This window comes from Tursiops truncatus, chromosome 11 (genome assembly GCF_011762595.2).
Source record: "Tursiops truncatus isolate mTurTru1 chromosome 11, mTurTru1.mat.Y, whole genome shotgun sequence".
NCBI lineage: Eukaryota > Metazoa > Chordata > Mammalia > Artiodactyla > Delphinidae > Tursiops > Tursiops truncatus.
Genome location: NC_047044.1, coordinates 11608777 through 11633231, shown reverse-complemented (window position 1 = coordinate 11633231; position 24455 = coordinate 11608777). Strand labels below are relative to the sequence as shown.

The 24455-nt window shown below is 49.6% G+C and overlaps 1 protein-coding gene across 1 annotated transcript; it reads left to right on the top strand.

The window, feature by feature from the left end:
• Nucleotides 1–12176: 12176 nt before the first annotated feature.
• LOC101319457 (apolipoprotein L2-like) lies at nt 12177–23375 on the top strand. The gene is made up of 5 exons (XM_073789211.1): nt 12177–12200; nt 14485–14614; nt 18365–18492; nt 21368–21432; nt 22169–23375. Exons 1-5 carry the CDS (start codon nt 12177–12179, stop codon nt 23028–23030), a joined length of 1209 nt encoding a protein of 402 aa, XP_073645312.1. The 3' UTR covers nt 23031–23375.
• The last annotated feature ends 1080 nt before the right edge of the window (nt 23376–24455 follow it).

Here is a 24455-nt window from a genome sequence, read left to right as displayed (position 1 = left end):
CCCCAGTTGACTGGGAAGCAGGTGATATGCTATTAACCCTCGTTCCCCTTGGACTCTCCAGCCCGCCTCACTGATTCCTGACCCATCGCCCAGCACCCCCGACCTCTCAGGGGTCACCAGCCTAACTCATACCTTAGCTGGTGACAACCACACATGCCTGCACACCAAGGCCATGTGCGACTTTATGGAACCTCTTAAAGATTCAAGAGACTTTAGGAAACATCCACATGAACTGCTAAGCCTGGAGAGACCTGCATTCGCACAAGCTGGTGGAGGAAGACTTTTCCTCTTTGGTGGGGACTTGGGAAGTCTCGTCAGAATCCCTCAGATGACACAAAATCGGCAGCCACTCATGGTGATGCTGGAGGTCTCACTAAGCCACACGGCCTTCCCACTGGTCAGGGCTACTCTATGTAGATTGGAAGAGGGTCCCAGATGGCAATGGAGAACCCCAGGTCCCAGGCAGGGTGTGGAGGACACAGTCACCCAGGGCCCTCTATGCTCAGCATGAGGGGATCGAGTCAGGGAGGGAAGAAATGTCCCCTCTCCCACTCACAGGACCTCTGCTAGGGTCACAGCCCCTTCAGTTTTGTGTCCTAGGGACCCACTCGCCTCACTCTAGTCCTGGCTCTGCTGCCCAAGCCTTCCTACTAGTCCTCCAACCTGGACCCCTCTGCTCCATCCTGACCCCTGAGTCCGACCCTGGTCCAGGCCTCCCTGGGCCTTTGGACGCGATGATTGCACTTGGTTCCCCGCCTCTGAGCCTGCAGTTCACTCTAAGACCATCAGATTGAATTGCTATTCCCACTGGACACATGACAAATCTGAGACTCCAACTCTTAAGCTCAGAGTCCCAGAGCTGGGCAGGGGTAGAATCAGGGTCCCACCCAGCTCCATGCAATCCCACTCCAGCCTCTCTGCCTTACGGGCCAGCAGGATCCTGCAGTGTTGATACACTCCCTAAGATGGAGATGAAAAGGGCTCCAGCCAGAATCCCCGGGAACGCAAACTGATGGTGTCAGGATTTTCTGACTTGTCCTAAATAGAGTCCTGCTTGGGCCTCATCTACAGGAAGAAGACCCTTGACTCCTGTCTCTTCCCAACAGCTTTTGAGAGTTAACATTAGGAACCTGGGCCACAGTGGGAAAGCTCCGAATGCTAACCACTAAACCACCAGGAAATTCCCTGTAGACACTGTTTTTCAAAGCAGTTGTCTAAATAGTGGTGGCGCAGTGTTGGATGCTCAGGTTCCCTGAAATAGAATACGCTGCACCTCAATGGCCACCTTTATTCACGCAGGGAAAGGATTTTTCCATTTGGAGGTGAACGTGTTGGAGTCACAGGGTCCGGAGAAAAACGGAGAAAGCTATAGGAAGAGACAAACCAAAACTGGATAGAACCAGCTGGAACCAAAGTGGCAAGGTATCTGACCTCACCAGACCCTCAGTCTCATTCTAGGCTGATTTTACTACATTAGCTACTAGATGACACACCTACGGATGACCATGACCGGAAGATGCAGACCAAAAAAGGATCAAAAGGGCGTGACACCCCATTTCCAGGAGAGCCTGACCACTTCCAGCAGAGTCTGGAAAGCACCCGATAAATGAATGTTCTCACGTTTTGGTAGTGAAACAAACAAACATTCACATTAAATGGGAAAGAGTCTGTAATGACTATAAATAAGCTCAGGTCAGTACAGGGCAAGGTTACTGTCCAGATGAGTTACCAAACACACGTGTGTGTTTCAGAAAGTTGGAGGTGATAGAATTGCTGATAAGAGACTGGCGACCAGTGTGTCTCTATGTGTGGGCTGGGACTTGATGTAAAATCGATCTCCCTCTATATCCACACAAAGAGGTATTATTCTTGTATCACAGAAGAAGAAAGTGAGACTCAGACAGGATAAGGGACCACCCAAGGCCCGCAAGCAGAAAGGTCAGAGGTTGAATCCAAGGCCAACCATCAACACAATTCTTTGAAGTCTCCTTGTATTTAAAAAATTGTGATTTCTTCATTCTACTCTGTCGTATACTATGGGGCTTCTTTGCAACTAATTTCTGTAGTGTATACAGAAGTAGAAATATAATGTTGTATACACGAAACTTATAGAACGTTATAACCCGATGTTACCTCAATTAAAAACAAAGTTTCAGTGCTTCCCTGGTGGCGCAGTGGTTGAGAATCTGCCTGCCAATGCAGGGGACACAGGTTCGAGCCCTGTTCTGGGAAGATCCCACATGCCGCGGAGCAACTAAGCCCGTGCGCCACCACTACTGAGCCTGCGCGTCTGGAGTCCATGCTCCGCAACAAGAGAGGCCGCGATAGTGAGAGGCTCGTGCACCGCGATGAAGAGTAGCTCCCGCTCGCCACAACTAGAGAAAGCCCTTGCACAGCAACGAAGACCCAACACAACCAAAAATAAATAAATTAATTTAAAAAAAAGGGTTTCCAAAAAAAAAACCAACCAAAAAGCTGTTAAAAAAAAAAAAAACAAAGTTTCAGACCACACGTCATTGTGTAAAACTACCATGGGAGGGAGAGGATTCCTCCTGCTAATCACAGACACTCCAGGCTGGGCAGCGGAGGGCGATTCTCAGGTGGGGGAGGGGTGGGACCCCTGGCTCTGATCCTATGATCAATCCCCATCACCTCTCTCTTCTCCAGGCTGGCCCCAGGGGACCCAGCTCCCCACTGGCTCCACTGGACCCAAGCTGAACTGTTGATAAACAGGAGATCACCTGGTTCCGGAGGAGAGTTGAGCCTCAGGAATTCACCAGCCCAGCCCCCCCTCAAGGATCCCAGTCTGCTGGGATGGCGGCTCCTGGCTTCTAATCTGCTCTCCCCTCCCTTACCCTTCAGCTTGACTAATTTGCTCTCAGGGCAGCTCCAGGGAGGACGTGATTTGGTCGCTGAGCAATGCAGTGATGGGGGAGGAGCAATCCTGAGGAAACGAGACTCAAGAAAACGCAGTGCTCATGTGGGTGCGTCTTCCCCCTTCCCTAAGGGAGAAGGGAACCCAGGGCTTACATGGAGGGAACCCACAGCACTAAATCGTGCATTGATTGGATGGGGGTGGATGGGGGAACTAACTGAGCACCCGCGTCTCTGCAGGGGTATTGAGATCCATAGAGCCAGTACCTGCCTGAGGCAGTTACACCTGGCAAGCAGGTGCCCTGACAGAGCTGCAGGCAGTTGCGGGGGTGGGGGTGGGGGGGTGCGGAGGGGGTGAGAAGTCTGGGGGAGGGGAGGTTTCAACCTGAAACTAACAAATTCCAGGTAGAGGGGACAGCAACCACACTTAGGCAGGACCTGCTGTGTGGCAGGCGTTGGCCCACGCCACGAACACACATTACATTTGATCCTGAAAACAACATAGGGAAATATTATTCTCATTTTACAATTAAGGTCAGGTAAGGTGCTCCAGGTCACACAGGTGGGAGGTGGCAAAGGCCAGGCTGGGGCTCAGTTCAGGGTCCACTGAGCCTCACAGAGCGGCTGGGCTGGCAGCAGGGCGAGAGCTGAAGGCAACAGGCTCTGTGGTACCGCCTCAGGGTCTAGGAGCAGGGGCGTTGCTGGGACAAAGGGAGAGGCCAGGAGAAGCCTCCAGGGATGCTGGCAGACCTCCTCTCCCCACCTGGCCCGGCCTCCGGGATTCCCATCTGCTGCCCCCCCCCCCACCCATGGGCTGTCCTGTCCTCACTTCTGAGTCACTTGCTGGATGGCGGTGCAGGACTAGGGGGTGAGGAAGTGAGCATCTTGGTCCTGGCTCCCTGGGGGGGGGCGGTGCGGGGCCGGGAAGAAGCCTGTGGGGACAGACCCCTGGGTTTGGGGAGATCCTCTTGGCCCCTCGTGGGGGCTCGAGGATGCTTATCCATCCCGTTCTTGGTTCTTGATTCCTCTGTTGGTTAACTCAGCCTGGGGACACCACCCTCAATTCTAGGTCACAAGTAGGAAGCTGCCAGAGAAGAGGCAGCTGACTACCTAAGTAGCAGGTTACTGTGCTCATGGTGGCAGCAGCTGGGGTCTCAGAGTCTTCCCTTCAGCTCGCCCGCCTGTGTCAGGCTGGAAGGAGGTGTCGCTTCACCCTTGGGAAAGAGAAAACAGACTATGGGCTTGATCGTGAGTGAGCAGTGGCTGCAGGGAACAGTGAGGGGCGAGTTCTCTGGTGGGTTCCCCTGGGACGGCCACCAGTGCCACAGTGGACTTAACCCAGAGAGGTTCTCTGTCTCCTGGGCTCTGCTGGCCGCTAGCTAAGGAAAGTTACTCATCTCCCGTCAGCTGCCTCCAAGCCCAGTCAGAGTCCTGCTCTCCTGTTGCGGCACAAGGAGGAGATAATCAGACGGGAGACAGCCATCTGCAAAGCTATAGAAGTGAAGCAATAAAACCAAATACAGAAAAAAAGCTAAGAAGGGAATACTCTAGAAATTACGTGAGGCTGGGAGCACTAGTGTTTACTAATGGGTAACAATAAATAACGATCCAGTGTCAGTGACGTGCAGGGGCTCCTGAAACTGTTCGGCCCTAGTGATGCAATGGTATTAGGAGAAGGTGGGGAGCGGTATAAGAAGAAGTATAAAAGTAAGTGAAATTATTATCTTTCCTGGAAGGAAGTAAATAAATAATATCAAACATGGAGTACCTAATGTTTATTAGCTATTGTGGTTGAAGACTCGCCACTTTGCATCAGGCACTATTCTAAGTGCCTGGTATTCATTCACTCACTTTTAGTTCTCACAATGACCCCGGAAGCAAGGAAACTGGAGCTCAGAGAGGTTAAGTAATTTACTCAAAGCACCCAGCTAGCGGCAGAGCCAGAATTCAAGTCCAGGTTCCTGTCTCCAGTGCACTCTCACACTATTCTCTCTCCCAATGGAAGAAGTTATTTGAACACATTGATTAACTGCCTAAAGAAAAAGCAAAAAACTTAAAGTGGTTTTCCCTGGGAAGGGCTGAGCAGAACCTACTGTGTGAATCGATTTGTTTTAAAGATATGCACTTATTATTTTGGATTGTTTTAACTCTAGGACAGCAGAAGTCCCTTTAGAGTAGTTGGTAACCCACCACCTTAAGGATGATGGAAGCAGTTGGATCAAGTGCCAATAAGAAATGAGCCTGATGTGTCCTGATGTGACAACGGTCAGTATAGGAGACACGTTCGTGTTGATGAAACCAAGCTCTCTAAGAAAAGTAGGGATAAGAACAGGGGTTCAAGCAGAATATCAGAGTGAACTGTCACCTTAAACAGATACATTTTCCAGCAGCATCTTGCCCACCCACATAGGCACCCATGGGCTTCTGTCCACTCAAGGGAAGCAAGACTCCTTGCAGGGGAAGTGAATTCCATGGGCCGGCATACCTGCTACTCCAAAGGCAAGGATGCTCTCGAAGATGTTCAGAGCAGCGTTTAGAAGGGGCACCCACGTATAATAATAATAATAATAATAATAATAGATAATGATTACTATGATCATGCTTTTAGGCTAGGTTGAGTCTGTGAAAGGCCATGAGTTCATAATAATATTCAAATGAGAAGAGTTTAGATAAAGCGTGTCCAAAGAGGGAGATATAAAGTCAAAAAAGGTAGCTATGCTCCAAAGAGGTGAGTATAACGGGAAATATTTCACTGTTAATTGAATTTAATAAGAAGAGGAGTTTTAAAGTGTATGGGGATATTCCCTTCTGTTTATTTACATGACTATTTATAAAGGATTGAGGAAGAAAACAAAGAAACAGCCTCTGACATCCCAGGCTGGCCTGGTATCACAACAGGGCGATGCTATTCTCCGGTTGGATGTACAGACTCTCAGAGAACACCAACCTCAGACCACGGCGCCCTGAGAGCATGAGGAAATGGGACAGCAAACACCCATCACTGTGCTGCCCCCAACACAACACTCCCTCCCTTGGCTGGAAAGCATGACTGTCCTTCTTTACCGATTAGACCTTTCTCCTCACTCCGTCTCCCCTCTCCATAGATGGATTTACTGAGACACCTTCAGTGTGAACTGGCCCCCATTCTCTGCAGCACCCGATCTACAGAGGCCCCATTTCCTTAGAGCCTCCCCCAAATGACCTGACCTAAGCCCCAATCCTAGAATCTTTCTTTCCAACGCCTTCTTTCTGCGATGCCCAGGGTTCTCCCTCAGGAAGAGTAACAAACAGCTTGTCCACTATGGGAGTGTGCCTGAGGCTGCAGGCACTGACAGTGTGGGTGGAGAGAATACACACAGGCAGGCCGCCAGGGGTAAGGTTGCCTAAAGCAGGTTCCTTTCGCTTTCCAAGCCGCCCTTGCTCTGCTCACTCCCCGGCTGGTCCCTTTCCCGCTCCTGTGCTTTGTTCTCAGACTTGATCTTAACAACACAGTGTTCCTGTGTCCTTGGATGCTTTCCTGCCCACCTGCTCTCCTGAAGTTCCACTTCCTCCAAAGCCATTCGCCTCCCCCCTCGACCCTTCTGCCTCTCGTCTCAGGGCCTGGACATCAGGTATGTGTTGCTGGGCCCCTCTGCGGTGAGCGGTGACCGTATGACCCAGTCCTGGCTAACAAGGCACAGAAGAACTCAGCAGAGGGGGGCCTGGAGGCTCCCTGCTGTAAGGAACAGGTGGGAGAGGAGAGCTGGCTCGTCCCCTGCCTCCTTCTCTGCCTCGAAGCTGCACGAGCCCGGGAGCCAGGGCAGCCAGTTGAAATCTTGAAACACAGGGACCAGGAGGCAAGGAGGGGGCGGAGGAGGGCTCGGGCAGAAAGCCTGGATCCTGGATGACTCCAAACACCTGTAAACGGGGCTGCGCCCTCGACCTCCTCCTTCGGTCCTTCTCTGCCGCTCTCGGCCTGGCCCTGACCCTCGTGTGCACCCCCAGCTGGGTGTGCATGCTGGACGGTGCTCCCTCCTGCTGGATTACTCTACGTGGCGTCCTCCTCCATTAGCCTCTGGTCGATAACTTCCCGGAATAGTTGTTGGTGGGAGAAGCCTGTCCCCCACCCAACTGCATAGCCAGACACGCCCTCCCTCCCTGGGAGCCGACAGAGATTCTCACCAAGCACCCCCCTGCATGTAGCCGCAGGGCATCCTGCTTGGTCAGGGAAAGGAGGGGTTAAGACAGGATCAAGTTCAGAGTCCTTAGCCCAGCCTCCAGGCCCTCCTACTGCTCTAGTTCCGGTCTTCTCACCACTTCCTGCTTCCCTGGGCCTGGTCCAGGTGCCTGGAGGACTCCCAGCTGCCTGGCCTCGGATTTCCCCCCAGCCTCCGGGCGTTTGCTCGGGCTGTTCCTCCCCCTGCAATGCCTTTCCCCACCTGCTTCACCAGGTGAAATGTTACCTGTTCTTGGAGGCCCAGCGCCAAAGCCTCCTGCCGCTTCTTCCTTCCCCCAATTCCTCCACCGGCTCCCCGGGAATGTCGCACTTTCCTGGTCGTGGTTCTATTTGTGTGGAGTTTCTTCAGCTCTGAGCACCCCTCAGGGGCCCTGTCTATTCTCTGCTGCACCTTCTGCTTCAGGGCCTCCAGGGTACCCTCTGCCTCCCGGGCACAGCCTGGCTAAAATACGAGGTGTGGGACCCGTTAGGGGGATATGAAACAACCAGCTTCTCGATGACACAGCACAACCCCTGTTTCACCTGCGGTCGAGTAATTCCATTTGTTTTCCTAGTCTATCTCCACGAAAAGCTCTTTCGGATAGGTAGTGCTGTCACATTTCTGAACGTTTCTGTTTATGGGCATCCCTTGCTTTCCAAAAGATCATCCTCGGCCAGTAAACTTTGATGAAAGGCCTACATCCGCATCTATGGCATCTTGGTTTGCTAAAGGTTTCGTAGAAACACTCTATGTTCAGGTAGCAGGAAACACCTGTATTTCCTCATGTCTCCTTACTCCAGCCATCATGATATATATATATATATATATAAAATGGCTGGAGTAAGGAGACATGATATATATATATATGTTTAAATAAATATATTTATTTATTTTTGGCTGCACACGGGCTTTCTCTAGCTGCGGAGAGCAGGAGGCTACTCTTCATTGTGGTGCGCGGGCTTCTCATTGCGGTGGCTTCTGTTGTTGTGGAGCACGGGCTCCAGGGCGCATGGGCTTCAGGAGTTGCAGCACACGGGCTCTAGAGCGCAGGCTCAGTAGTTGTGGCGCACGGGCTTAGTTGCTCCGCGGCATGTGGGATCTTCCCGGACCAGGGCTCGAACCCGTGTCCCCTGCATTGGCAGGCGGATTCTCAACCACTGCGCCACCAGGGAAGTCCCAAGGATGTTTTATTTTTAATGTTTAATTGGTATAAAATATACAAAACATAAAATTTACCATTTAAACATTTGTAAGTGTACCGTTCAATGGCATCAAGTGCGTTCACATTGTTGTGGAAACAGCATAACCATCCAAATCGCAGGACGTTTGACGTCTGGCAAAACTGCAACTCTGTACCCATTAAACTCTAACTCCCCTTCCCCCCCCCACAGCCCCTGGCAACCAGCATTTTACTTTCTGTCTCTATGAATTTGACTTCTCTAGGTGCCTCATAGAAGCAGGATCATATGGTGCTTATCTTTTTGTGACTGACTTATTTCACTTCGCATGATGTCCTCAAATTTCATCATGTTATAGCACGTGTCCGAATGTCCTTTTTTAATGTCAGTACTATTCCATTGTAGGTATACACCACATTTTTCTTATCCTATCATACACTGATGGAAGCTCGGGTGGCTTCACCTTTGGGCTATTGTGAATAATGTTGCTATGAACAGGAATGTACCAATATGTCTTCTAGACTCTGCTTTCAATTCGTTTTGGTCTACAGCCGGAAGTGGAATGGCCGATCACGTGGTAATTCTACATTTAAGTTTCTGAGGCACCGTCATACTCATACTGTTTTCCACAGCGGCTAGATGCTGTTATTTTTAAGGCCATATTTTAGCACAACAGTGAGACCAGACCAGGATCTCCCTGGTTGCCTGACTGCCAGGAGGATAGAGGTTGGTGGTGCCGCGTGGCACATGCCCCAGGATGTCTGGTGGTGTGGCTCTCACAGCCCCGCCTCCATCACAGCCCCGCCTCCACGCTCACACGCCACTCCTCGCCCCTCCTGTTTTGGGATCTGCTGAACGTGAGGCTATTTCCTCTCTCCAGGTAAAGGTTGTCTGCAAAGTACTTAGTGTTGACACTTAGCAGAGTGCCTTTCAACTTCAAACGTCTAATCCAAATCAATTACTCAATTACCTGTATTAAATTAGGATCCAGACTCTGTTGTGAACTCTGAGAATGTGTCCAATTCTCTTAAACATTATACTGTCGGCTGAAAAAAAAGGCACAACGTGAGACCTGTGAGTTAGGTTTCCTCCGGGGCGAAATGAGGACTGCAGCCCAGGAGACAGCGTTTCAGAGAGCTCTGAGAAACTGCTCCAAAGAGGCGGGGGGGAAGGTCAGCATATATGTGATCTTGGTGAAGATCACAATGCAATCGAGCACGTATTTTTTTTTTTTTTTTTTTGCGGTACGCGGGCCTCTCACTGTTGTGGTCTCTCCCGTTGCGGAGCACAGGCTCCGGACGCGCAGGCTCAGCGGCCATAGCTCACGGGCCCAGCCGCTCCGCGGCATGTGGGATCATCCCGGACCGGGGCACGAACCCGTGTCCCCTGCATCGGCAGGCCGACTCTCAACCACTGCGCCACCAGGGAAGCCCGGGTGGGCTTGATTGTATTGGTCCTCTTTATACTTAGTTCTAAACCTTCCAGAGGCTGACAGCTGTGAATTCCCTCAGGGCCCAATTTTCCCACCCGAGGAAAGACCAGTAGGATTGTCCAGTGGACGATGCTGGCGGCCTGGCAGCCAGTGGCCGAGACCAGTTCCCCTGAGGTCACCAGATGCTGTCTGCGTGGAGTGTGATCCCCTGTGCTCTGCGCCTGGTACCCGTCTCTGCCAGCCACTCGGAGGACCCAAAAGCCCCCATGGTCACATGCTGTAGCCATCCTGGGGGACTTCTCTTGTGATGTTGGGGGTCACACTGAGGCCGATTTTATAGTCACTAGATCTTCAGGGTCTCCACATGGGGTGGTCTCAGCTTATGACCCTGGAGTGAAGAGATGCTTAATCCTCACCTCGGTCTGAGTCTACAGCCCCTGTCTAACGGCTCTGCCATGAGCCTGTCTTTATGGAGGTCACTCATGTTCGGCGAAGATTCTGCATTGAGGACATTTATGTCAACCTGGCTACAGCTCACGTGGATGTTTAATCCAGTTCTGCATCTCACAGTGGTTTTGTTTGGCTAAAGTCATGCTAGAGAAAGGGAAAAGAATCCGGAGGAAGGAAGTTTACAGAAAACAATGACAAAAAATAACATTAAGCAAGGAGCAGTGTTTGCAAGTGTCAAATGTCAAATGTCAACCTCGGTTTGAGTCTTTGGCCCTCCCCTGATTTGGTGGAAGAAAGTTCCAGCCTCTCCCCTCCCCTCGGATTCCTTATCTGCAAAATCACATTATATACCTGGCATATGTTACGGGTGATTGTAAGACCAGACTTACAGTGTGTGTGGTCCTCATGGGATAACACCCATCACTCCTCTGTCCCTCCCTCAAAAGCTGAGAGGAGCTGGCCACGATGCCCCAGGGACATTTCCTAGGACGAAGCAGCCCTGATAGGAGGCCCACTCCAGCCACTTCTGCTTGGGGCAAAGCAGAAAAGTCCACCAGCAGTCCAGCTGCACCACTTACAGGCTGTGGGACCTTTTCTTCTCCATTTCTTTCCCTGTAAAATGGAGCCAACACTTCTTAGAGCTAATGGGAGATTAAACAGGAACTGTGTGGATGGTACCAGCACAGCACCTGACACACACACTCAGCCCTCCATCCACGGTGGCTCTTTGCTCAGGAACCAAACAGAAAACAGGACTGGCTTTCTGTTGTAGACTTTCCTGAGTTGCCAGGTCACTGGCCTTCCTGTAAAAGTCTTCCGTTTGGAGAGGAGAGATCTGTTGTCAAATGCAAATAAGCCAGGGGAGAAAAGAGCATCGTGCTCTCAGCCCTTCCCACAAACTTTACATCCATCCAAATGGCCTTGACCACCAAGGCTGGGCCTCCTCGTGTGGGTCACTAGGACCCAGAGGCACTGGTGCTGTTCCTGTCATCAGGGCCACGTCTAGAGACTTGATCGAAAGGAGCAGGGGGGTCGTGGCCAGAGTGGCTGAGGGGTGAACTTAGGCCCCTCTCTAGGGTACCATGGGAGCAGAGCAGGGCACAGTGGACTCTGCAGGGGAGGGTCCTGGAGGGCTTCTCAGAGGAGGTGATGCCAGATTTAGGCTTTGGAAGATGAGCATGATTTTTCAAGTTGGTAGGAGCAGGTGTCCCTGACGGAAGTTCCTGGGTGAGCAAATGCCTAGAACCCGTGTGGGCGTGGCACACAGCAGCAGCAATATACCCAGTATGCAGTGAGCATCTGGTACGTCCTGGCACCGTATCGAGTGCTGGAGGCGTGAAGGTAGATAAGGCAGGCAGACTGGCGAGCGTGGGCGGGTGCAGAGGGCAGAGGGAGCGTGGAAGAAGCCCATGGTGTGGGGGGAGTGATTTGCCAAGGGCCTCAAAGTCTGTTGGTGGAAGGTCTTCCTTCAAGGAGCCCGAGGCAAGATGTGCTGAGCCCAGTAGGACCTGGAATGTCAGGGCTGGACTTGTTTCTCTATGGGGGTCAGCATCAGGGTGAGAATAGCCCAGGGTGAGGCCTAGTGGGTAGAGTGTTTGTTTGACCTGAGTGACTTAGCGGTGAGGGCTTTCACTTTCTTTTTTGCTTCTCCAGGTATATCTGGGCCCAGCGGGTGCGTGTGGTTATTGCAGAGACGCACAGCTAGTGGCTGCATCTGCATAGCTGAGAACAACTGGATCTTGTTCACACTCGGCCAGAGGAAGATTCCTGGGTAAGCAGGGGCGTGTAGGATCCCCACCCATCTCCCCATCCTCAGGACAACTGTCTGAGAAAAGTATGACTGTCACTGACTTACAGAAGAAGGGAGATCAAAGCTCAGAGAGGTGAGGTCATGGGCCCGAGGTGGCAGGTGAAGCAGCGGCAGAGCCTGGATTTGAAGGCAGGTTTGTCTGACAGCTTCCTCCCGCCCCCTGGGCCCCTAAACAGTGCAGAGGGAGGGCGACACCTGCTCAGGTGAGCTCAGCTCGAAATGCAGACTCCTGAGACATGAGTGGTGACCCCAGGAGCAAGGTGGGTGTTGGGGGTTACTCGGTCCTTCGGGAAATTTGGAGGAAGCAGAGTGGGTGGAGGAGGGTATGAATGTCAGAACCTCTCCTCCTGTGGCCTGGCCACCTTGAAGCAGCCCCCAGGGCGCTGTGGTGACGCTGAAGGGGTCAAGGATTTATTTGGAGATACAAGGAATCAAGGTTTGTTCACCCACCCTGTCGCTGTGCGCCTGCTCGGTACCAGGCCCTGGGGAGATACTGAGGCCTGAGAGGGGAGGGCCAGGAGACCAAGCAAGGGGATGCAGGGCTCTGTCTTCAGGTGCTCACCGGGCCCACTGCTCAAGATGTGGGTGATGGGTGGCCCTGTGCGGGGAAGATGGCCCCGCTGAGGAAGTGGGATGACCTGGCTGCAGAGACCTGCACTGTGTTTGCTGTTGTGCAATCTTGAGATGAAAAGTCAAACTGTACACCTGTGTCAAAGAAAATAATCAATAAAAAATGTTTAATAGGAGTAGAAAAGGGTTTTCTTTGAACTAACTGAGGCCTCTAGCCCAGAAGACAGCCTCTCAGATAACTGTGAGACACCGCTCTGGAGAAGCATGGCTTTCAGCACAGGTTTACATCTTGTCAAAACAAAGACCGTCAGACGAGTCAGGGATAGTTTTCTTCAAGGTTTCACAAAATACAGAACAGCATGTACACAGCGAGTCAGTATGGCCTTGGTACCTAGGAAGGAAATCCTAACATGGAAGGAACACTGCACTGGCTTCCCAGGAAGGGAGGCATTTCATCTTTATTTTTAGCGGGGACATTCTTTACTTCTGGTCAATGCGCCGTCTTCTTTAATAACTAAAATCGATGTATGGTGTATGTTTGATAGGCCAAAAACAAATGTTTTAGTTAGCATAAAGTCAATTAAACTCATGTAAAAGCCAGAATCACCTCCCTATATCTCAATATGTGAAAATTCTTTCATCACATGTGACTGTAACGGGGGGGTAGGGCGTGAGCTTAGATCTATGCGTGTATACAGGCAGAGACACACCTAGAAACTTTTGGGTTATTAAAATCACATCCCCATGCCTGACATACCTGTGTCACAAGGTCTGCTGTTGGCCTCCACTCTGCCTACTGAGAGCTCTGTGACCCTGGGCAAGTCACCTCCCCTGGAATTGTTTGTTCGTATCTCTTACCCATTTTTTAAAAACTGGTTTCAGCCTTTTCCTGTGGACTTGTAGGCTCTCTGTGTGTTGGGGATATTGACTTTGTCTACTGTAAGTATTGCAAACAGTGCCTGCCGGTCTCTGATTGTTTTCTGACCTGGTTTACGGTGTCCTTTACAATTTTTAATTCTCAAGAGGTCAAATAGATCAGAAGTTCTTTTATAGCTTGTGGGATTTCTGTGTGAATTAGAAAGGTTTCCATAAATCAACATTATTTTCAATGGTTCTTTTAGTACCTTTGTAGTTTTTTCTTTCTGGTTAAATCAGATCCCTTTGGGATTAAATCCTTCATTGATTAGAAGCTTTTTTTTTCTCCTCCACCTCTTCCTTTTTCTATTCCCCCTTCCCCCTCCCTTTCTTTCTAATTTCACGCGGGTGGAACTGGGGTTGTGCTGTGTCATCGAGAAGCTGGTTGTTTCAAATCCCAATAATGGTCCCACACCTCCTATTTTAGCCAGGCTGTGCCCGGGAGGGCGGAGGGTGCCCCGGAGGCCCTAGAGCAGAAGGTGCAGCAGAGAATAGACAGGGCCCCTGAGGGGTGTTCAGACCTGAGGAAACTCCACACAAATAGAACCACGACCAGGAAAGTGCGACATTCCCGGGGAGCCGGTGGAGGAATTGGGGGAAGGAAGAAGCGGCAGGAGGCTTTGGCGCTGGGCCTCCAAGAACAGGTAACATTTCACCTGGTGAAGCAGGTGGGGAAAGGCATTGCAGGGGGAGGAACAGCCCGAGCAAACGCCCGGAGGCTGGGGGGAAATCCGAGGCCAGGCAGCTGGGAGTCCTCCAGGCACCTGGACCAGGCCCAGGGAAGCAGGAAGTGGTGAGAAGACCGGAACTAGAGCAGTAGGAGGGCCTGGAGGCTGGGCTAAGGACTCTGAACTTGATCCTGTCTTAACCCCTCCTTTCCCTGACCAAGCAGGATGCCCTGCGGCTACATGCAGGGGGGTGCTTGGTGAGAATCTCTGTCGGCTCCCAGGGAGGGAGGGCGTGTCTGGCTATGCAGTTGGGTGGGGGACAGGCTTCTCCCACCAACAACTATTCCGGGAAGTTATCGACCAGAGGCTAATGGAGGAGGACGCCACGTAGAGTAATCCAGCAGGAGGGAGCACCGTCCAGCATGCACACCCAGCTGGGGGTGCACACGAGGGTCAGGGCCAGGCCGAGAGCGGCAGAGAAGGACCGAAGGAGGAGGTCGAGGGCGCAGCCCCGTTTACAGGTGTTTGGAGTCATCCAGGATCCAGGCTTTCTGCCCGAGCCCTCCTCCGCCCCCTCCTTGCCTCCTGGTCCCTGTGTTTCACGATTTCAACTGGCTGCCCTGGCTCCCGGGCTCGTGCAGCTTCGAGGCAGAGAAGGAGGCAGGGGACGAGCCAGCTCTCCTCTCCCACCTGTTCCTTACAGCAGGGAGCCTCCAGGCCCCCCTCTGCTGAGTTCTTCTGTGCCTTGTTAGCCAGGACTGGGTCATACGGTCACCGCTCACCGCAGAGGGGCCCAGCAACACATACCTGATGTCCAGGCCCTGAGACGAGAGGCAGAAGGGTCGAGGGGGGAGGCGAGTGGCTTTGGAGGAAGTGGAACTTCAGGAGAGCAGGTGGGCAGGAAAGCATCCAAGGACACAGGAACACTGTGTTGTTAAGATCAAGTCTGAGAACAAAGCACAGGAGCGGGAAAGGGACCAGCCGGGGAGTGAGCAGAGCAAGGGCGGCTTGGAAAGCGAAAGGAACCTGCTTTAGGCAACCTTACCCCTGGCGGCCTGCCTGTGTGTATTCTCTCCACCCACACTGTCAGTGCCTGCAGCCTCAGGCACACTCCCATAGTGGACAAGCTGTTTGTTACTCTTCCTGAGGGAGAACCCTGGGCATCGCAGAAAGAAGGCGTTAGAAAGAAAGATTCTAGGATTGGGGCTTAGGTCAGGTCATTTGGGGGAGGCTCTAAGGAAATGGGGCCTCTGTAGATCGGGTGCTGCAGAGAATGGGGGCCAGTTCACACTGAAGGTGTCTCAGTAAATCCATCTATGGAGAGGGGAGACGGAGTGAGGAGAAAGGTCTAATCGGTAAAGAAGGACAGTCATGCTTTCCAGCCAAGGGAGGGAGTGTTGTGTTGGGGGCAGCACAGTGATGGGTGTTTGCTGTCCCATTTCCTCATGCTCTCAGGGCGCCGTGGTCTGAGGTTGGTGTTCTCTGAGAGTCTCTACATCCAACCGGAGAATAGCATCGCCCTGTTGTGATACCAGGCCAGCCTGGGATGTCAGAGGCTGTTTCTTTGTTTTCTTCCTCAATCCTTTATAAATAGTCATGTAAATAAACAGAAGGGAATATCCCCATACACTTTAAAACTCCTCTTCTTATTAAATTCAATTAACAGTGAAATATTTCCCGTTATACTCACCTCTTTGGAGCATAGCTACCTTTTTTTGACCTTTATATCTCCCTCTTTGGACACGCTTTATCTAAACTCTTCTCATTTGAATATTATTATGATCTCATGGCCTTTCACAGACTCAACCTGGCCTAAAAACATGATCATAGTAATCATTATCTATTATTATTATTATTATTATACGTGGGTGCCCCTTCTAAACGCTGCTCCGAACATTTTCGAGAGCATCCTTGCCTTTGGAGTAGCAGGTATGCCGGCCCGTGGAATTCACTTCCCCTGCAAGGAGTCTTGCTTCCCTTGAGTGGACAGAAGCCCATGGGTGCCTATGTGGGTGGGCAAGATGCTGCTGGAAAATGTATCTGTTTAAGGTGACAGTTCACTCTGATATTCTGCTTGAACCCCTGTTCTTATCCCTACTTTTCTTAGAGAGCTTGGTTTCATCAACACGAACATGTCTCCTATACTGACCGTTGTCACATCAGGACACATCAGGCTCATTTCTTATTGGCACTTGATCCAACTGCTTCCATCATCCTTAAGGTGGTGGTGCCTGAAACCAACCCCTTCTTGTGGCTTACTTACTAAAGTGACTTCTGCTTTCTTAAAGTTAAAAAAATACAAAGTAATAAGTGCATATGGTTAAAACAAACCAATTCATACAGAGGGCTCTGCTCATTACCTCCCAAGGAAAAGCTTTTTCTTTAGACAGTTAATCGATCTCTCTAAATGATATTATTACATTGGGAGAGAGAGTAGTGTGAGTGTGTGCTCTGGAGACAGGAACCTGGACTTGAATTCCTGCCCTAGCGCAAGCTGGGTGCTTTGAGTAAATTACTTAACCTCTCTGAGCTTCCGTTTCCTTGCTTACAGGGTCGTTGTGAGAACTAAAAGTGAGTGAAGGCATACCAGGCACTTAGAATGGTGCCTGGTACAAAGTGGGGAGTCATCAACCACAATAGCTAATAGATATTAGGGATTGTCTTTTTCTTTTTCTTGGTTTAAAAATTTTGATATTATTTATTTACTTTACCAGGAAAGATATTGATTTCATTCATTTTTTTTTATATCCCTCCCTACCTTCTCCTAGTATCATTATATCACTAGTTTTATATCCTCTAATAGAAACTTTGTAGTTGTAAGCACTTTATTTACACCTTCATTTCTTAGGCCCTCAAATGGAGCTAGTACTTCTTTTTTTTTTTTGCAGTACGCGGGCCTCTCACTGTTGTGGCCTCTCCTGTTGCGCCGGACGCACAGGCTCAGCGGCCAGGGCTCACGAGCCCAGCCGCTCCGCGGCATGTGGGATCTTCCCGGACCGGGACACGAACCCGTGTCCCCTGCATTGGCAGGCGGACTCTCAACCACTGCGCCACCAGGGAAGCCCGAGCCTGTACTTCTTGACTCCCCACTTTGAAAAATGAAGTATTAATCCTCCCCCTCCCTTCAGTGACTTCACCTCCCAACTTCTAGCAGTGTAATTTAATTTTTATATTAGTTAACAAGTACATTTACTTCTCATATTTAAAGTGTTTTATTTTAAAAGATAAAAATTATTTTATAATGACTATAAATGAAATACAAACTTAAAAATTTTTGAATCACTGTATTTTACACCTATCAATTATTTAATATTGTATATGAGCTGTACTTCAATTTTAAAAAGCCTCCAAAATAATCAAAATTGGAAAGCCAGGACTTGCACATAAATGAATTTACTTTAGATTTTTTAAAAAATCAGAGGGTTTACATTTTTGTGATGTTTTAAATACTGTTTTCTTTTTTTTTCTTTTTTTCCTTTAACATCTTTTTTGGAGTATAATTGATTTACAATGTTGTGTTAATTTCTGCTGTATAACAAAGTGAATCAGCTATATGCATAGTATATCCCTATATCCCCTCCCATTAGGCCCCGCCCCACGCTTAAACGTCACCCCCCCTACTTCCCAACCCACCCTAAACCCCGCCCCTGCCTAAGTTCCACCCCTGCCTAAACTCCGCCCCCATAGCCAAGACTTTTTTTCCTTTCCTCTATTAGATTAGGGTTCTGTTTTACCTTGTTGATTCATTGTTGATGATTCTTTTATATTTTTATTTTTCCTAATAAATCTTTTATTTTTCTAATTTTATTCTTTATACTTTGTTATTGTTCTCTCCTTTGGCCTTGTTTCCCCCGCTCCCTTTTTTTTTCTTTTTTCTGTTGTGGTTTTATTTTACCTTGTTGCAGTTGTTTCAATTATAGTTTTATTTTTCCTAATGTATTTTTTATCTTTCTATTTTTATTTTGTTTTTGATTCTTTGACATTGTACTACTCCTTTCTTCTTTTCTTTTCTTTCTTTTTTTTTTACCACACCGCAAAGCTTGTGAGATCTTGGTTCCCAGGCCGGAGGTCGGGTCTGAGCTCCTGTGGTGGGACCTCCGAGTACAAACTGCTGGACTAACAGAGAACCTCAGACCCCAGGGAATAGTAATCGGAGTGAGGCCTCCCGGAGGTCCTCATCTCAGCAACAAGACCCGGGCTCTATCCAACTGCCTGCAAAGTTAGTGCTGTGGGTTCCCTCCATGTAAGCCCTGGGTTCCTTTCTCCCTCAGTGAAGCAGGAAAAAGAAAAAGATGTCATTAAGTATTTCCGGGAGAGAGTGAGCAGGGAAAAACTGCAACACCTGCTCACTGAAGACGAAGGCTGGAAGAGATTTGTAGCTGAGACTGATTTGCCCAGGTAACCTGCAGGGATGCAGCAGAAATGTCACCCACAGCCCCATGCCCCAGGCTCGTTTCCTCCTGGCAGACACACCTCTTCCAGGCAGGATCCTGTGGTTGGGGTCGAGGATGTTCCTTCTCAAGTTTCCGTGGGGAATGTTTCCTCCTTGTCATTTGCTGGCAGTGAACAGCCTCAGGTTGAGAAGAGATGAAACATGCAAGGAAGGGGCATGTTACGACCTTGGAGAAGTTACTGAACTACTCTCTGCCTTAGTTTCTTCATCTGTTCAATTTTATTGTGAGGAAATTGAGAAAATGTATGCAAAGTGCTTAGCATGATGGCTGACACATAGTAGGTGCTCAATTAATATTAACTTTTAAAAAGCTTGTTGGGAAGAGATGGGGCCAAAGAGCCTTTTTCCTAGAGATGAGGCCCAAGCAGGACTCTATTTAGGACAAGTCAGAAAATCCTGACACCATCAGTTTGCGTTCCCGGGGATTCTGGCTGGAGCCCTTTTCATCTCCATCTTAGGAAGTGTACCAACACTGCAGGATCCTGCTGGCCCGTAAGGCAGAGAGGCTGGAGTGGGATTGCATGGAGCTGGGTTGGATCCTGGCTCTACCCCTGCCCAGCTCTGGGACTCTGAGCTTAAGAGTTGGAGTCTCAGATTTGTCATGTGTCCAGTGGGAATAGCAATTCAATCTGATGGTCTTAGAGTGAACTGCAGGGTCAGAGGCGGGGAACCAAGTGCAATCATCGCGTCCAAAGGCCCAGGGAGGCCTGGACCAGGGTCAGACCCAGGGGTCAGGATGGAGCAGAGGGGTCCAGGTTGGAGGACTAGTAGGAAGGCTTGGGCAGCAGAGCCAGGACTAGAGTGAGGCGAGTGGGTCCCTAGGACACAAAACTGAAGGGGCTGTGACCCTAGCAGAGGTCCTGTGAGTGGGAGAGGGGACATTTCTTCCCTCCCCGACTCGATCCCCTCATGCTGAGCATAGAGGGCCCTGGGTGACTGTGTCCTCCACACCCTGCCTGGGACCTGGGGTTCTCCATTGCCATCTGGGACCCTCTTCCAATCTACATAGAGTAGCCCTGACCAGTGGGAAGGCCGTGTGGCTTAGTGAGACCTCCAGCATCACCATGAGTGGCTGCCGATTTTGTGTCATCTGAGGGATTCTGACGAGACTTCACAAGTCCCCACCAAAGAGGAAAAGTCTTCCTCCACCAGCTTGTGCGAATGCAGGTCTCTCCAGGCTTAGCAGTTCATGTGGATGTTTCCTAAAGTCTCTTGAATCTTTGAGAGGTTCCATAAAGTCGCACATGGCCTTGGTGTGCAGGCATGTGAAGTTGTCACCAGCTAAGGTATGAGTTAGGCTGGTGACCCCTGAGAGGTCGGGGGTGCTGGGCGATGGGTCAGGAATCAGTGAGGCGGGCTGGAGAGTCCAAGGGGAACGAGGGTTAATAGCATATCACCTGCTTCCCAGTCAACTGGGGCAGCAGAGGGACCTAGTGACCTTCAGCTGGGAAGGCCAAGGGCATCAGGCTTGGAAGACAGCAGATGCCAGGCAAAATGATCGTTAAGGTCACTTTTATCTCTGAGTTTGGGTTTTGTTTTTTTTTTAATTCTAAGTACGCAGAGATAGCCGTTCCTCAAAGTCTGAGGCACAGTCCCCAGGGCTGTCCTTACATTTGACCCCAATGGCAAATTTGGGAGATCCCCAAAGCTACCATCAGGTGTGAGAATTCCCTAGAAGGAGGCACAGAACTCCCTGAAAACTGTCACGATCCCAGTTACGGTTTATTACAGGGAAGGATGCCGGTTCCCATCAGCCACAGGGCAGAGTCTGGGCGGGTTTCACACAGGAAGCTTCCATTGTCCTCAGGCCGTGTCCCTGTCCTGGATTCAGTGTGTGGCAGGGCACACGGAGCACTGCCCACCAGGGACGTTCACCCTGTTTAAAGAAATATATTCTGACTCTTGTTAAAACAATAAGGGAGAGTCTCTTCAGGACTATCGTGATAGGCGTGAAGACCATCGCAGCAGAGGAGACAGATGGGCGCACGTCCGAACACAGCAAAGATGAGTGGGGATTGGTAGCCAATGATCAGAGTGAGGGGCGTGGGTTGGAAAATCACTGAGAGGAGACATCGAGGGCAGGGGGGTTCTTGTTGAAATTTGCTGACAGGATTCTTGCTAAAAGCAAGTAAAGGATGTATGCATCAAAGGTGGGAGATGAGGAGTTTGATCAGATATCAAACATGATAAGATCTAAACAGTGGGAAGGCTTCTCACTAAACTGACTTGGACGAAGTTTTGCTGGGACTGGGCAATACAGGCCGTCAAGGACAGGACACAAAGGGCGGAGGTTGAGGCCTATTGGAGAAGAGGGCTCAGAAGAGCCTGACTGAAACTTGACCGAGGAGTGAACCTTTTTCAACAGGACCCTCAGCGTATGGAGTTTTATTTGGGCTCAGTCACTTGCTGCCCGCACAGCTGAGGCGGTTGTCCTCCTGCCCTCCCGGAGGTCAGACTAATGCCCTAGTGTCCAGCTCCTCCAGAGGTCAGATGTGATACCACGTGACCCAGAGGCCCCATCACATGTCACCCTGTTAGCCTGTCCAGTGGCCAAAGGCCCAGGCAGACGAGGACACTCCTATCAGCCAGAATATTCTAGGGGCTCAGGGACCACTTCCCAGTAGCCAAGGGCAAAGAGCAGGTTGACTCCTCACTACACACTAAGGTTCTCTGAATGAAGGTTTTTCTGCTCCAATCCCACTTCTCTGTGCTTCTCTGTGGAGTTCCCACTCTGCCTACTCTTTGGAAGTGATTGTGTTGACCTGCCTCTGAGGCGTCTTTATCAAATCCCTATCTTAAGAGTGTCCTTGTCCACAGATGAATGGATAAAGAAGATGTGGCACAAATACACAATGGAATATTGCTCAGCCATGAAAAGAAACAAAAGTGAGTTATTTGTAGTGAGGTGGATGCACCTAGAGACTGTCATACAGAGTGAAATAAGTCAGAAAGAGAAAAACAAATACCGTATGCTAACACATATTTATGGAATCTAAAAAAAAAAAAAGGTTCTGATGAACCTAGGGGCAGGACAGGAATAAAGACGCAGACGTAGAGAATGGACTTGAGGATACGGGGAGTGGGAAGGGTAAGTGGGGATGAGTGAGAGAGTGGCATGGACATATATACACTACCAAACGTAAAATAGATAGCCAGTGGGAAGCAGCCGCATAGCACAGGGAGAACAGCTCGGTGCTTTGTGACCACCTAGAGGGGTGGGACAGGGAGGGTTGAAGGAAGATGCAAGAGGGAGGGGATATGGGGATATACGTACGCATATAGCTGATTCACTTTGTTATACAGCAGAAACTAACACAACACTGTAAAGCAATTATACTGCAATAAAAATGTTAAAAACATTTTTAAATAAAGATAAGGATAGAAAGAAAAAAAGAGAGTCTCCTAAGATGACCTTTTTTTATTTATTCCATGATTGAATAAGTATACGGAGCATCTACAAGGTACAAAACATGTTTAATGTTGAAAAAAATTTACATTTGTAAAATTCTTTTCTATTTGATTTATAATAAAATCTCTATAATGTATGTAGGATAGATCTTGTTGAGCCTATTTTATGGACGAGCAATCTATCTTTCTAATCCCTTGACCTTCATTGTTACAGAGAAGAGGCAGATACACTACATGAATATCTGAATGAGCTGAAAACAGACTTGGCCATGGGCGATCAAGACACACTCGAAGAAGAGCAGCTGGACAGGGAGAGATTTTTGGAGGAGTATCCTCGGATGAAGGAGAAGCTGGAGGAGGGCATAACAAAGCTCTATGCTCTCGCAGAGAAGGCTGACAAGCTCCACAGGGACTGCACCATCTCCCATGTGGCAGCCCACTCTGCTGGCACTGTGTCTGGAGTCCTGACCATCCTTGGTCTGTCTCTGGCACCCGTGACAATGGGGGCCAGTCTGGCACTCTTAGCCACTGGGTTAGGGCTGGGAGCAGCGGCTGCTGTGACCGATGTATCCACCACCATCGTGGAACGTGTAAGCACGTTGGCATTAGAAAACGAAGCCAGTCGCTATACGTCAACGGCCGACAGCAAAGAGGAGGTGTTTGAGGGGGTTGTATCTAACAGCACAGCCCAGTTTACTTCCTCTGTAGAGAAAGTCTTCCAAGCCATGCAAGGCATTGAGAAGAACGTCTGTGCTATCAAGGTGGCCAAAGGCAACCCTGGTTTAGCAGCCAGTGCTAAGCGCTTCACGACCACGGGGCAAGTCTCAGCGAAACGTGGCAAACAGGTGCAGAAAGCCTTTGGAGGCACGGCTCTGGCAATGACCCAAAAGGCCCGGATTCAGGGTGTGGCCACTGCAGGTCTCTCCCTTCTGATGGAAGTGGCCTTCCTGGTGAAAGAGGCAAAGCACTTGCATGAGGGGGCAAAGACGGAGCCGGCTGAAAGGCTGAGGCAGAAGGCCCGGGAGCTGGAGAAGAAGTTGGAGGAGCTCACCGACATCTATGAGAGTCTGCAGTAGGGCTGGACTCCACCCCCCCACCCCCCGAGCTGTGCAGGGACCAGGGACACGTGCAGGGCCAAGGTGCGGAGGCACCTTGTTAGAGGGAAAAAGAGAGTGAGATAAAAAGATAAAAGTGGGGAAGCGGGGCTGTTCTCTCTGACTTGTTTTGGTCTGTTGGCTGGACTATGCTATTTTCCTAGCGGAAGAGAAATCCTTAAACCCTCTTGTATTCAAACCCTGTAATTTTCATCCCTAAATTCTCCCTCTTGGCTCGAGCTGAGTCACAAAACTTCAAGCACCCCTGTTCAAAAATTATTTCAAAAAATCACAGAATAAATGTCACCTCTTGTGTTCATCTCTCTAGATCAATTTCCACTGCAGTAGTTTTTAAAAACCTTAATAGGAAACTAAAACCTTTTTATTTGCCCAACAATCCCATGATCAGGGAGCCAAGTTTATTGACCCAGCCCTGACCTCATCCTCTGTCCCTCTAAATGCCTGTTGTTGGTGTGTAGATGGGAGATGCTGTGACATACCATCAGATGTGATCTCTCTTGCTCTTATATTTCTTTATCCCTCCATGTTGGCCCTCGGAGCATTTCACCAAAGGCCTCCATCACCCCAAGGGGACCACAGCCAGAAAGCGAACATAGAAATTTCTGGCTTTTGTGTTCATGGATTTTTTTTATTAGAGTTGATTTACAACATTGTGTCAGTGGGACTTCCCTGGTGCCGCAGTGGATAAGACTCTGTGCTCCCCAATGCAGGGGGCCTGGGTTCGATCCCTGGTCATGGAACTAGATCCCACATGCATGCCACAACTAAGAGTTTGCATGCCACAACTAAGACCTGATGCAAACAAATAAATAAAAAAATATAATATATATATAGTGTTTCAGGTATACAGCACACTGATTCATTTACATATATAAAAAGAATATATATATATTATTTTTCAGATTCTTTTCCCTTATAGTTTATTACAAAATACTGAGTACAGTTCCCTGTGCTATACTGTAGGTCCTTGTTGATTATTTATTTTATATATAGTAGTGGGTATATGTTAATCCCAAACTCCTAGCCTATCCCTCCATGCCCCTTCCCCTTTGGAAACCATAAGTTTCTGGTTAGCAGTAATCTTTTGATGTTCGACTACATGTGTTTTTTGTTGTTCATTTGTTGTTCGTTTGTTTTCAGCAAAAACTCCTATATCCTGGCTCCTCCCTTACTTCTTTGCAATAGTCCCTCAGAGCTACCCAAGAGGCTGCCTCCCGGGCTGTGGTCTCAGTAAGGTCACAGAATATAACATAATTCTCACCTTTCAAGGTGTGCTCTTTTTCAGTGGACAGTACTGAGTGATGGATGGACCGATGGTAAGGACCTGGCTCCTGCAGCTGTGGGAGCTGTCCAGACGGGTCTGAAATCGGCAAGGCAGGCCATCAG

Excerpts from the sequence above, each read along its gene's own strand:
- LOC101319457 (XM_073789211.1), top strand. The coding sequence starts at position 12,177 with ATGAGTGGTGACCCCAGGAGCAAG. Across the intron at positions 14,615-18,364 it reads GGGCGCAGCCCCGTTTACAG|TGAAGCAGGAAAAAGAAAAA; the intron begins GTGTTTGGAGTC and ends TTTCTCCCTCAG. Across the intron at positions 18,493-21,367 it reads CTGAGACTGATTTGCCCAGG|ATGGATAAAGAAGATGTGGC; the intron begins TAACCTGCAGGG and ends GTCCACAGATGA.